This window comes from Medicago truncatula, chromosome 4 (genome assembly GCF_003473485.1).
Source record: "Medicago truncatula cultivar Jemalong A17 chromosome 4, MtrunA17r5.0-ANR, whole genome shotgun sequence".
Classification (NCBI taxonomy): Eukaryota; Viridiplantae; Streptophyta; class Magnoliopsida; order Fabales; family Fabaceae; genus Medicago; species Medicago truncatula.
Window position 1 is genome coordinate 7,765,362 of NC_053045.1, and position 12,681 is coordinate 7,778,042.

Consider the following 12,681-nt stretch of genomic DNA (forward strand, 5'->3'; position numbering starts at 1 on the left):
AAGCTTAAAATGTGAATCTTCTGATATTTTAAAAAGATGAGATTACTTCCGCGGTCACTTTTGACGCTAGGGAATCCATTTTCTTTAACCAATCATATATTAGTTGTCATTTTCTTGGAGTACTAAAAATTATTATAATCATTGTACCAGTTCAATATGGTCATTGCATTTCAAACTCAAAACGTAACTAATCAAATTAATTAATGCAATATTATATTCAAAGACCCTACCACACAAGCAACCCTTTGTCTATTTAAACACATATTTGCCTCACATATTTCCTCCCCCTCTTCTTCCTCTTGCTTCTTTCAATATCTTAGCATTGCTTTTCAAAGCTTTGTTTCTTCATAACCTTTGCATTGCTCTTGAAGCTTTGTTTCTTCATACCCTTTTCTCATTTTCCCTTAACAATCACTCATTTTTCCCTTTTTGGTAAGCATTTGATTTTTTTTCTCTAGTTAAAACTTTAGTCATTATACCCTTAAACCTTCACCTTTTAATTTTCAATCAACCATAGCTTCAAAACCATTGAAAAAACATAATTGACATTAACCTATGATTTTGAGATTTTGCTTTGTACTTCTCAAATTTCACTAAATGTTTGGAATTAAGAATCACCATTTCTTTGGTTATTCTATACATTTTAAAAAAAATATTATTAATTAAAGCGACAGTAATAACTATTTTACAACCTGAACTCTCAGAGATTTGAACTCTGTCCCTCGAGGCCTCTTTGCTAAAAAAATATGCACTGCTGTACAGTGTTATTTTTTTATTTATATAATATAATCCCATTATATTTATCTTTGAGTTTAATCTCCAAAGTTTATCAAACAATCAATTCAGCTTCCAAAAGTTGGTTTGCTTTTGGAAGTGGTTTGATGTGTCACATGAACTCTGTTTCAAATATTAAACTAGTTTATATCCTTACACAAGTTTATTTATGTTATGTTATGTCCACTCACAAACTTCACAAAGCCTTATCCTAAATGGGTTGGATTAGTCCCTTTATTGTCTCCCTTGAAGGATCATTTTGCAACTTTTGGTGCTAATCTGAGTCATATATAAAAAATTTCTAAAACAAAAAGCCATGTTGATGTGTAGATTCTGAATAAAAAATGAATTCTTATAAAAATGTTGAAATGTTCAAGCTGTTCTAAACATTGTTCAGTGTTGAATTTTTAAGGATTTCTGATCGAAATGGCGTACGAGGATCGATTCGGACAACAAGCTCAAAGATCAAAATATGATTGCCTTCTTTTTGGTAAGGCTTTTAAACAGAAAAAATTTCAAGTACAAAGTATAAATAAATTTTCATGTTTTTGTAACAAAGTTTATAACTATGAGAGTTAATGTTATGCAGATTTAGATGATACTTTGTATCCCCTTAGAGCTGGCCTTGCAAAATCTGTTCTTCAAAATATTAAAGGTAAGCTAATGCAACATATATACTTATATAAAACTGACGAAGACATCAGACACGATACTGACATGCAGACACTGATAATAACTTAAAAGAATGAAAGTAATTAAATGTAACAACATGTGTCAGTGTCGGACACCAGATAACATTCAATTTGAAGTGTCGGTGTTATATGTTGTTTCTAGAGGTGTTGAATATTAACATAAGTGATTGTATTATTTGATCTTAGATTATATGGTTGAGAAGCTTGGAATAGACTCAAGCAAAATTGATGACTTGTCAAACCTCCTTTACAAGAACTATGGAACAACTATGTCTGGTCTAAGGGTATGATTTAATTACCTTATTTTCCTAATCATTTCCTGTAAAATATGTTTCCATTGTTAAATTGTGAAAAGTATTGATTGTAAATATAATGGTTTTTATTTCATTTTCAATTCAGGCAATTGGTTATGACTTTGACTATGATGAATATCACAGGTACATTTTCATTTTACTATTACCCTTCACTTTCAAACTGTTATTTTTTTTTATTATAAAATGGTGAAATTGATTTTATTTTATTTTTGAATTATTCTTTGCAGTTTTGTTCATGGAAGATTACCTTATGAGAACTTGAAACCAGACCCTATTTTGAGGAATCTGTTGCTGAGTCTTCCCTACAGGAAACTTGTAAGCACTTATTGAAAAATATTTTTATAGATTATTTAAAATAAAATAAAAAGTGATTTACAATATTCAGCCTCCAGACACATTTATAAGCAAAAAAACAACTTTTTAGGTTCATTGAATAACTAATGTATCTGACTTTTATATAGATCAGATACATGAGTTATTCAATAAACTTAAAAAGTCGTTTTTCGCTTATAAATGTGACTGGATGGAGTAGTATATAAACACAAAATAGCTTTTACTTTTTTTAAAAAATTTAGACTATTGACCTCTATTAATTGTTTCTCTTGTTTTGTTATGTAGATCTTCACAAATGCAGACAAAGTTCATGCTGTTAAGGCACTAAGTAGACTTGGATTAGAAGATTGTTTTGAAGGAATTATATGCTTTGAGACACTTAATCCAATCCACAAGAATAGTGTCTCTGATGATGAAGATGACATTGAATTTGTAGGTTCAACAAGCACTAGTAATAGTGCAAGTAACACTCAAATCTTTGACATCATAAACCATTTTGCTCAACCTAATCCAAGTCTAGTAGTCTTGCCAAAAACACCGATTATTTGCAAACCATCAGAATTTGCCATTGAATTGGCTCTCAAGATTGCCAACATTAACCCTCAAAGAACAGTAAGTAAAATCGCGTAAATATACTCGCAGTTAAACTATTGTATAACACATTCAAAATAGTTTCTAAAATCTAATTTACCGATGTTAAAATATGAATAATCTGATCTTCATATAATGGTTCTGCCAATTGTAGTTAATGTATGATATGACGACTATAGACAAGCGAGCTCCGAAAATTCATTCTTTAAGTAAAATCGCATAAATATACTCGCAGTTAAACTCTTACATGAAAATTGTGCTACGCATATTCAAAATAGCTTCTAAAATCCAATTTACTGATGTTAAAATATGAATCGTCTGATCCTCATATAAGGGTTATGACTTAGTCAATATGCGTAATATTACGACTATAGTCGGTCAATCTAGCTCTATAAAAGTTCATTATTTAATGTGATATAATTTTCTTACATTTTTATTTTATATTATTTGTTAGCTAATTTTTTCTATGGTTTTATATGTAATTTTCAGTTGTTTTTTGAGGACAGTGTCCGCAATATACAAGCTGGAAAACGTGTGGGACTTGACACAGTATTGGTAAGACATTACAAATATTTGTTTTATAGTACAAAACTAACTTCATTCTAGCAACTATTATTAGATACCTTTTTAATGTGTCACAACTCATATGATCCTATTTATTGATTGAAACATATAGGTTGGTACATCACAAAGAGTTAAAGGTGCAGATTATGCATTGGAAAGCATTCATAATCTTAGGGAAGCTGTGCCTGAATTATGGGAAAATGACATAAAATCAGAAGTGGCATACCCTGGGAAGTTAACATCAGTCACAGCTTGAGAGATTATGAAGAAAATTCTCAATTTAATATTGTTCATTAATAAATTCAAAATTCAATCATAAGACAAAAAAAAATGAACAAAAAAAGTTAAGAGCATAGGGATGATTCCCTAAATTCAAATGTAGTTGATGTAGATGCTTTTGTAATGTTATTATTATTATTATTATTATAATAATCAATTAGTATATGAAATGAATAAATTCTCCTTTTTGAAATTATTATTTATATAAAGAAGTTCTACAACTAATTGGCTTCCTCATTCATATAAATTTGACTAAAATTAAAATCAAAGTATCACAATACAATTAGAAAAGTAAATATATTAAAATGTGATCTTTCAATTGAGTTTTAAAGCATATAGTTGATTAATTATCAATCAATTATAATAGTTGAATTATTAAAAAAAAATGTCTTTAATCAAATTTATCTTAAAATTCATACCAAAAAATGGTTTGTAATAATTGATTAATAGTGTAAAAACTTTTACACCTGTGGTGCATCAAATTAATCTCTAGACCAAGTTGTGATACATAAAAATGAGATATGACTTTCTAAATTGAGCAATAATTGGAAGAAGATGTATTTTTCTATAACAAAGAAAAATTTATAATACTAAAAAAAATCCATCATAGGTTTTGCTATGAATTTTGCTACCAATGTTCATTTTAATAACAACAAATCTCATTGTAAAGTTCATAAATAAAAAGCAAAGTAAATAAATTAACCGCCAACGTGAACATAAAATATGTTCTCGTTTGGTGTCCTCTCGTAGGGGGTGTAAAAAAGAATAGTTTAGTGCTAAATCTTAAATAATTTTCATCAAGTACTAAACTTTGGAGAAAGCATTCGATTAACATAAACTATGTTCTCCTTTGGTGTCATATCCTATCTCCAACAAGATTGTCTCCTCAAGCAAATAGCGCACACCTTTACCGAGTTTACTGCATTATCCGCTAATCTCAATCTGTATTATCATGTATTTCGTTGTATAAACTATCTTAATATATATTAATGAAATGCTATAAGTATACTTTCGTGTGTGTGAATTTAATCTTTAAGATCTCTGCGTGTGAATTGGAAGTTGAAGTCGTCTCAATTCCACATTTTTTATATTATACCAATTCTTCTGAGTAAAGTATGCTTGACGTACGGATTAAAAAACATAACATATGCCAATCATGGTATATACAATACATTTTTTCTTAACTACGCGTACTCAATGGTTTAGTTAATTAATTAATGATATATTATTAATAAACTATAACTCCATGCTTTCATCGATGTAGACTAGTTATTCCCATCATCAAGGATGATAATCAACTCTACATGCATAAAGCATCAGCTATAATAGACGAACTAATGTTAATTAAATTTGATAAGGGGTAATATTTATACTTTTTTTGTTATAAGGGGACGTAGTATTATAATCTAGTGGCTTTTATATATGTTTAGTCCTTGTAAATAGGGGTCATTTAAAAAATGGTCTCTGTATTCTTTAATCCTGTCATTTTGCCCTGTCAAAATTTAATCACTTAAAAATTGGTTTCTCAGCCAAGTTAATAAATGTCACGTCACTGTAATTACAAACATGAAATTACAAAAACACTCTGGTAATTAGTGACGTGGCAGTGATTAAGTGGGGAGAGAGACATAATTTTAAGTGATTAAATTTTGACATGGCAAAATGTCAGAATTAAAGAATACAAGGACCATTATTAAAATGATTCCTATTTGCAGGATATAAACACATATAAAAGCCTAATCTATTTAACCACAAATATTGGTTTAGGTTAAGCCAAATCAACAAACAGTAAATTTTCAAAAATGAAGAAATTTCTATACTCACTCCAAGATTAGAGAATGAGTGTTATGATGAGGGGCAGATCCACCACCGATGAATGGCTTTGTGTGGCTAGAATCCAATTTCTTTTTCCATATACTAGACCCTAAACTATTGATTATATATCATATATGTCATTAATGTTTCATACTTTCATGTATCTTTCTTGTTTAAAAAAAAAAAGAAACATGCCATAAGTAGGTTTGTGATCTTTTTTTCTCTTCGTATGTTCTTTTTCAGGGTGGTGAGAAAGAAGCTTCCAATATATTTTGGTTTAACTCTGCAAAAGTCAAAAGTTCATGGAATTTGCTCTTTAGGCTCGTTGTTTGCCCTCAGGGTCCCTAAAGTGACAAAAATATTTATAACGGTTGTTAACTACCGTTTTAAGAATTTTAAGTTGGTTAAACCAATTTAAAAAGTGAATCGACATATCTAAAAAATGTCAAACAACTCCTAACTACAGTTTTATAGGCGAACGACGGTCGACAGTTAACTGTCGTTAACCGTCGCTCAGCCAATGATGATTAGTTTTTTTAGCAATTAAGTAGTGCCTAAAGAACAACCTTTAAAGTTCACAAGTCCATCATAGGCAAGTTAATGATCAGAGTTGAGCCAACTATTTTAGTCCATTGATCAAACATTGAGTTCTGCTCTTTACCCAACAGTCGTAATTGCTCGTTCCCAACTGAAATTTCAAAAACACTTATGCATGAGTTAACTCACGCTAGTGTTAATCTATGCGTGATTTAACTTACGCAAGAATTAACACATGCGTGAGTTAACTCACGCTGGTTTTAAAGACGGCGGCATGTATTGTATTTTTTTCAATTATGTTTAACCTGCTCTCAAGTCTCACCTTTTGGTTCTCTCTTCCTTTTGTCTATCTTTTAACCGTCATCATCTTTCAGGCTCTCACCACTCGCCACCACTTGTTATATTATCAATACTTTAATTTGTTTTTCCATCAATTTTTTTCTTCTTCTTTCGAGTAGTTCGAATTTCATCCACAAAACCACAACAAGTTCATAGTAGAAAATGGAAGTGTAAGTTTTAAGAGATAGAAGTGGTAAAATGGAACAGATGAATTTAATTTCATTTTGGGGAGTTATGACTTTCATCAACAAAGAATAAAAGGAGAAAAATATTATATGAATCAATTTTCTTTCCATTATTAATTTTTATCTGCTGAATTTCTAATCGAATGAATTATATTGATTTCTTCTTCCTCTTCTTTTTAAATTATTTTGAAGCTTCATTTTCTTCCCATTTTGAAACCTATGGGTATTTTAGATTCTTCTTTATGGGTTCATGTTTGCGGGTAGAAAGTAGGTGGGCGTGATGTAGAATTATGTTATTCACCCAACTGTTTTTGCTCGTTTTCAACTGAAATTCTCATAATGCCCTTGCGTGAGTTAACTCATGCAGAAACTCATGTAGAGAGTAACACTAACGTGAGTTAACTCACGCATGGGCATTTTAATCTTTTCAGTTTGGAGCGAGCAATTTATGTTAGATAAAGAGCATAATTCAATTATTTAAAGTAAAAATAGGAATTATTTAAAGTGAAATATAAATTTTAATAAATGTTCACGTGAGCTTAATCCAGTTGGTAAGAATAACAAGGTTTTGGGTTCGAACCCCGGACACCTATAAAAAAAAAAAAGGAATTTCAATAAATATTTTTTTTGTTACATGTTTTTGACGAGGGCCTCAACTCTCATGGCTATAATTTACAACATGAAAGTTTGACTAAAATTATTTAAAGAAAGATATCACAGTACTCAACAGAAGAATGTTTTTAAATTAATTGCTCAACGTAATTTTATTTTTATTTATCCACTTTTTTTTGAAGGGAGTTGTTGATTTGAAACTTAGAATGTACCCTTATGAAGATCTCAGTTTTAATTCTCTCCAAAAACAAAATCATTTTTCTTTGTTCTTGTGAACTTAGCTCAGTTGGTATGAACAATGCATAATATATTAAAGGTTCGGTGTTCAAACCCCAGTCAAAAAAAAATCATTTTTCCTTTGGAGTTCTATCTTTCTCAAAGATGATTGTCTCCTATGAAAGATACCATAATAAAAAATTAAAAACTATAAAGCTCCCATTAAGCTTTTGTTGTTCAACTCTACGTGGTGAATTTGGTCTCACGATTCCTGCGTGTGAATTGTTCATAGCTATCAACTCATTATTGGAAGCTGAAATTGTCAATCCCATATTTTAAAGCTATACTTCTATACTTTATATTAATCCAATTCTTCTAAGTAAGTTTGACGGATTTAAAAAATAACATATGCCAAGCATGATATATTCAATACAACATAAATTGAAATACGGCTACGCAATTATTCAACATGATGACAATATATACACATAAACTATATAGCTCTATGCATTCATCGTCATGACTCTCATCTCCAAATTTGCTCTGCATAAAGCATTGGTTATTAAAATATAGAAAGACCAACTTTTGTCAACAAAAATAAAAAATAGAATAGACCAACTAATCTGAATTATGATAAGAGGGTAATATCAGCAAGAGAAATGTTATAAACACTCTCTTTTTAGTACTCTCTTTAATATTCATTCTTTTATTTAGTAAAATTCATGTGGGTCTCAATATTTTATCTGGGATCTATTTCCAATGTGTCGTACCACATAGACTTCATCAAATAAAAAAGTTAGTGTTAGAAAAAGAATGTCTATAACAATCTTCATATGCAATACATTGCTTCATGATATTATTATTTTTTACAACTACATTACTTCATAAGAATCAATGAAAAATACAATCAACTCTCCTTTTATCTCTACTTTTTCTTCCTCTACATCTTGGAGTGTAACACTACTAAATGGTAAACTGTATTATACTTGACATTAACAAAAATTAATTTTTAAGTTGAACTCGGTTCAATATAAAAATTTAATATTAAATGACAAAGAATCACAGTCTATCTTACAAGATTGATCAGCTAAAAGTAAATTTTAGAAAATGAACAAAAATAAATGTTGTTTCAAATATAGAAAAACCTACAAGAAAAAGACAAATTAATTATTTAAATATTTCATCAAACACTTATAGAACAAAAATATCATTCACATTACCAAATGAAATTTGAATACCACATTTCAAAAATTACAAAAAAAAACTAAATTTATATACAAACAATACTTAAATAAATCATATTACTATAGTTTGCTAGTTAAACCATTAACAATTTTTATTTAATCAACAACTAAACAACCCCAAACTTCAACAAAGACGAAATAAAAGATAGTTGACACTAACTTGTTGAGTTTGAGAAGAAATGTGATCACAAATTATATGTTAATGATAAGATGATGGATAATGGTTAGATTGGTTATTGATGTGTCAATAAAATGGTGATTAAATATGTGTAAATGGCGAATCGTCTAAGATGCAAATTGGCTAATTGAAGTGATGTTTTTGATTGATGTTATATTGATGATAAAACTGATGTTGGCGTGATAAACATGATGATGTTGGGAATAAATGTTGATGATGAAATAAATTCTTTGTATTGATGTATTGATCTGACAATGTTTGGTATGTTGGTGTGATGTTATGATATATGATGAAGTGATCATGTAACATGAACTATGTGGAGTCGTGCATTGTCGAGTCTTTACTTGTATCCATGCATGATGGTCAGTCCTATTTAAAGACGGGTATTTAAAGAGGGGTGGATTAAATCGGTAATATAGCTCCGATTATCCAATTATTTAAAGAAGGGGGACCACTCGGTAGTGTGAATATTTGCTATGATTTATTTCATATCTATTTTCTTAATTACGACTACTTTTTTAAGTGCTCATATGATTTATTTCATATATATTTTCTTATTTGCGCTTATGAGTTATGTTCTTATATTATCTGTTCATGTGTATTTGCTTATATGCCTTTGTGGTACACTTTCATATGCTTAAATTGAAACATGTATGATTTTGCTGTTTTGGAAAAGTTAACAAACACTTACACCTATATTTACACATTTTCCCTCTTAAAAATTTGTAACACTTAACTAATTTTAAACATGTCTATCTTGATTAATTATTTAAACTCAACCTAACTAATTAAAAAATTGAAACACATAATAATTGTTGAAACACTTAAATAGTTTATAATGTGAATTAGTTAGTTAATTACACATCTAAAATACTTTAGTCATCTTTTTTAGCTACTGAAACTCAACAACCAGCTGCTTTACCTATTAATGCTCCACTTCCACCCTTCCTACTACTAAGGTGTAGAAGACCTAATGCTAGTGGCAATAGGAGAACCTGCCCTATTTGGCTAGATTTTAACCCTCTATCCAATGAACCAGAACCTAAAGCAGCTTGTAAACATTGTCATAGACGATATCGTTGTGATTCTAAAGCACATGGGACATCCAGCATGTTAGCACACTCTAAAGTTTGTCTTCAAAAACCTTCTAACATATTAAAAGACCCTAGGCAATTAAACCTTGTAGTAGGTAGAAAGGGTGGTTTTCTAGTTCCTGCAAACCAAAGGTACGATGTAAAAGAGTGTAGGAAAGTCGTAACAAACTTTTTCATCCTTTATGAGCATGCCCTTAGAGTGGTAGAAGGTGAGGAATTTAAGAAACTTAGTAATGATGTGGCAACTGCTTATTTGAAAAGAAGACTTAAGATCAAGAATGGGTTGTTGGGTGAAGGAGATCATTTCCATATGAAGTGTCTTGCCCATATATTGAACTTAGTAGTCATGGACGGGTTGAAAGATCAAGATCTAGCATCCGCAATGCAGTTAGGTTTGTGAGGTCTTCACCTCAAAGAGCTTTAAAATGTAAAGAATGCATCAAAATGTCAAGGATAACGTGTATAAAAACACTTTTGTCTTGACGTTTCCACTAAGTGGAATTCAATGAGTTTGACTTGTTTCTCTTTTGTTTTTTCAATAAATTTTAGAAATTGGACAAGTCTTAATTGGAGCAGAACCTGGTCATGTTGGTGTTGCACCAACACCCGAGTCTTCTATTTAATTCCATTTATTGGTATAAATTACACTTTTTTTTTTTTTTTACTATTTCATACCAAATGTATATATATTTATTTAATGTAATTTTATATCATGCAGGAATGACTTTTTTGAATATTTTGGAGTCAAATATGACTCATACTGCACCACACATGCTTCTGGTTTTTGAATATGATTTGAAATGAAACTTGATTGCTTTGCTTGGCTCCATGGTGATGTTAGACTTGTTTTAATGTTGATACAACATGATTGTAAACTTCTGGTTAAATAGTTGCATATTAATCGGTATGTCCATGATTATTAATTAGTATTGTTCATGATTATTAATCTTGTTTATTTGCCTCTTGAATTTCTTATATTTCTTATACCTTTTTCTTTTCTTTTCATTCTAGTATGGAGAAGTAGTTGTTACTAATATATTGGGCGACACTATTGGTTGCAAAACGAAGGGTATATTGGTCTACCTTAATATGTTAAGAGGTATAACTTATTTGCTAATAACAATCTTAGTGATTTAATAGTCTAAATGAACGGTGTTATAAACGTAATATGATAATTAATTTTTTATATTATTAACAAACTTATTGACTTGATTCAAATCTGAAACATATTCTATATTGGGCATTCTCCTACTAACCATGATACTCAACAATTTTCTAGTCTAAATAAGAAAACAATTAATCTCAATCAAAGTTGTAATTAAATTTATCCTGTTATTTAAATATTAATATATAAAGAGTAACATATACACTAATACATAAAAATGAATTTATTTTACCAGGAAGTCCGGGTACTATATACAAAGGAGGGCAAGCTAAAATTAACCAAGAGTCAATATAAAAACTGGAAAGATTCCTTGTGTGCAGCACTTGAAAGTAAGTTTTTTTTTTAATCCTTTGAAATACATATCCATCCATTGTGTATGACTATACTAAAAATTGTTTCTATTCTAAATTTATTTTTTGCTAGATGTTCAAGAATGACAATGACGCTCCCTAGTTGACACCGTGAAGAAATACTTTGCTTACGATATAGTATCTTTCAATAACTTATTGAACACCTCAATTTCGGTCTCTATTTGCAGACCTTATGCACATTTTCTTAAATTTTTATAATTCAATTTTCTACTTCTTCGTTCTTGATTACCTTTCGAGATATTTGTGGATATTTTTGAAGTTTCAATATATTCATTTTAGGGACCATTCCAATGTGTAATAATGTTACACATTAGGGATTATAATTGTGGTTTACTCTTTGTTAATTTTTTGTGAAATATTATTTTTAACTTCACATGGTGTCCTGATAGCTTCTTGGTTTTGGTTAAACTCCAGCCTAGTTAAATAGTTTGTTCAATTGAAGTGGTTGCCAACAAAAGGGCTTCCTTGGGTTGTTCTTTTGTAAGTTCTCTGTTGTTGATGTTTATAACACCTATATATGATCTGAACTTATGCTTATTGAAATAATCGTTGTAATAATTTACATTGGCCACTTTGAACTTATGCTTATTTCAAAGATGAAAACTACCTTTGATAACCAAAATAACACACTCCATAATTATTATGTCAACATTGTCCGAAAATGTTTATACTGCCTCTGTCCTCCTAGAATCTAATCCAAGATTGTAAAAATAGTAGAAATCAAAGGAATTGAGTTATACTTTTTAGAACATATGCAGTAATATGTTGTTATATCTTAATATTTTTAACACTTTGACCCTCAACAATAATTTACTCTTTATGGGGTGAAAATTAAATTTTAGTCCAATTTATGCTAGGCTTCTAGCCCCTATTTAGGCACAGACTTGTGCATATTTGTTTTAAAAATCAAATAATCAAATATTAATGATGGAGAACATGGTGAAAGTTGGTGACATACTTTCTACAAGATTTGAGTTGCTATGTTTAATGTCAAATCATCCAATAACAGAGTTTGTTAATAATATATTAGAATATTTATGCTTTAACTAATTTATATCAGAAGTTATTAAGTTGTTAACTCTAAAAAAAAAAATATGTTTTCATTAGATTCTCACTTTAGCTGCAGAGGAAGTCTGTTGTTCCCAAAACATGAATTGTTTCAATACGTTTTGTGTGTACTGCTGGCATTTGTGGTATTTGTCACAAAACTTATTGTGCTTAATATATACAATTAAGGTTTTTGTATCTATTTTAAAATAGGCTAAATTCAACAATTTCATTATGTACCATGTAAGATGATATCTACAATGATACGAGTCTTAAGGATTTGGTTGTAAAGTATTGTTCTCGTTGGATGCCTCTTTACCATAAACTCAAG

At 29.7% G+C, this 12,681-nt stretch overlaps 1 protein-coding gene and 1 long non-coding RNA gene across 3 annotated transcripts; both read left to right on the forward strand.

Annotated features, from left to right (window-relative positions):
• The first annotated feature begins 274 nt into the window (after positions 1 to 274).
• On the forward strand, positions 275 to 3,740 carry LOC25491589 (suppressor of disruption of TFIIS). 2 transcript variants are annotated; one of them, XM_024782708.2, is made up of 9 exons: positions 275 to 432; positions 1,187 to 1,264; positions 1,364 to 1,429; positions 1,653 to 1,750; positions 1,866 to 1,903; positions 2,008 to 2,095; positions 2,399 to 2,725; positions 3,194 to 3,259; positions 3,381 to 3,740. In XM_024782708.2, the coding sequence occupies exons 2-9, from the start codon at positions 1,201 to 1,203 to the stop codon at positions 3,522 to 3,524; spliced, it is 891 nt and encodes a 296-aa protein (XP_024638476.1). In that variant the 5' UTR covers positions 275 to 432; positions 1,187 to 1,200; the 3' UTR covers positions 3,525 to 3,740. The 2 variants fall into 2 exon arrangements, with proteins under 2 accessions (XP_024638476.1, XP_013455015.1); XM_013599561.3 differs by having other exon boundaries at positions 279 to 432; positions 1,172 to 1,264.
• A 5,834-nt stretch (positions 3,741 to 9,574) lies between these two features.
• LOC112421049 (uncharacterized) lies at positions 9,575 to 11,676 on the forward strand. The gene is made up of 5 exons (XR_003010988.1): positions 9,575 to 10,402; positions 10,486 to 10,671; positions 10,779 to 10,866; positions 11,168 to 11,261; positions 11,356 to 11,676. It is a non-coding gene; the product is annotated as an uncharacterized lncRNA (long non-coding RNA).
• Positions 11,677 to 12,681: the final 1,005 nt, after the last annotated feature.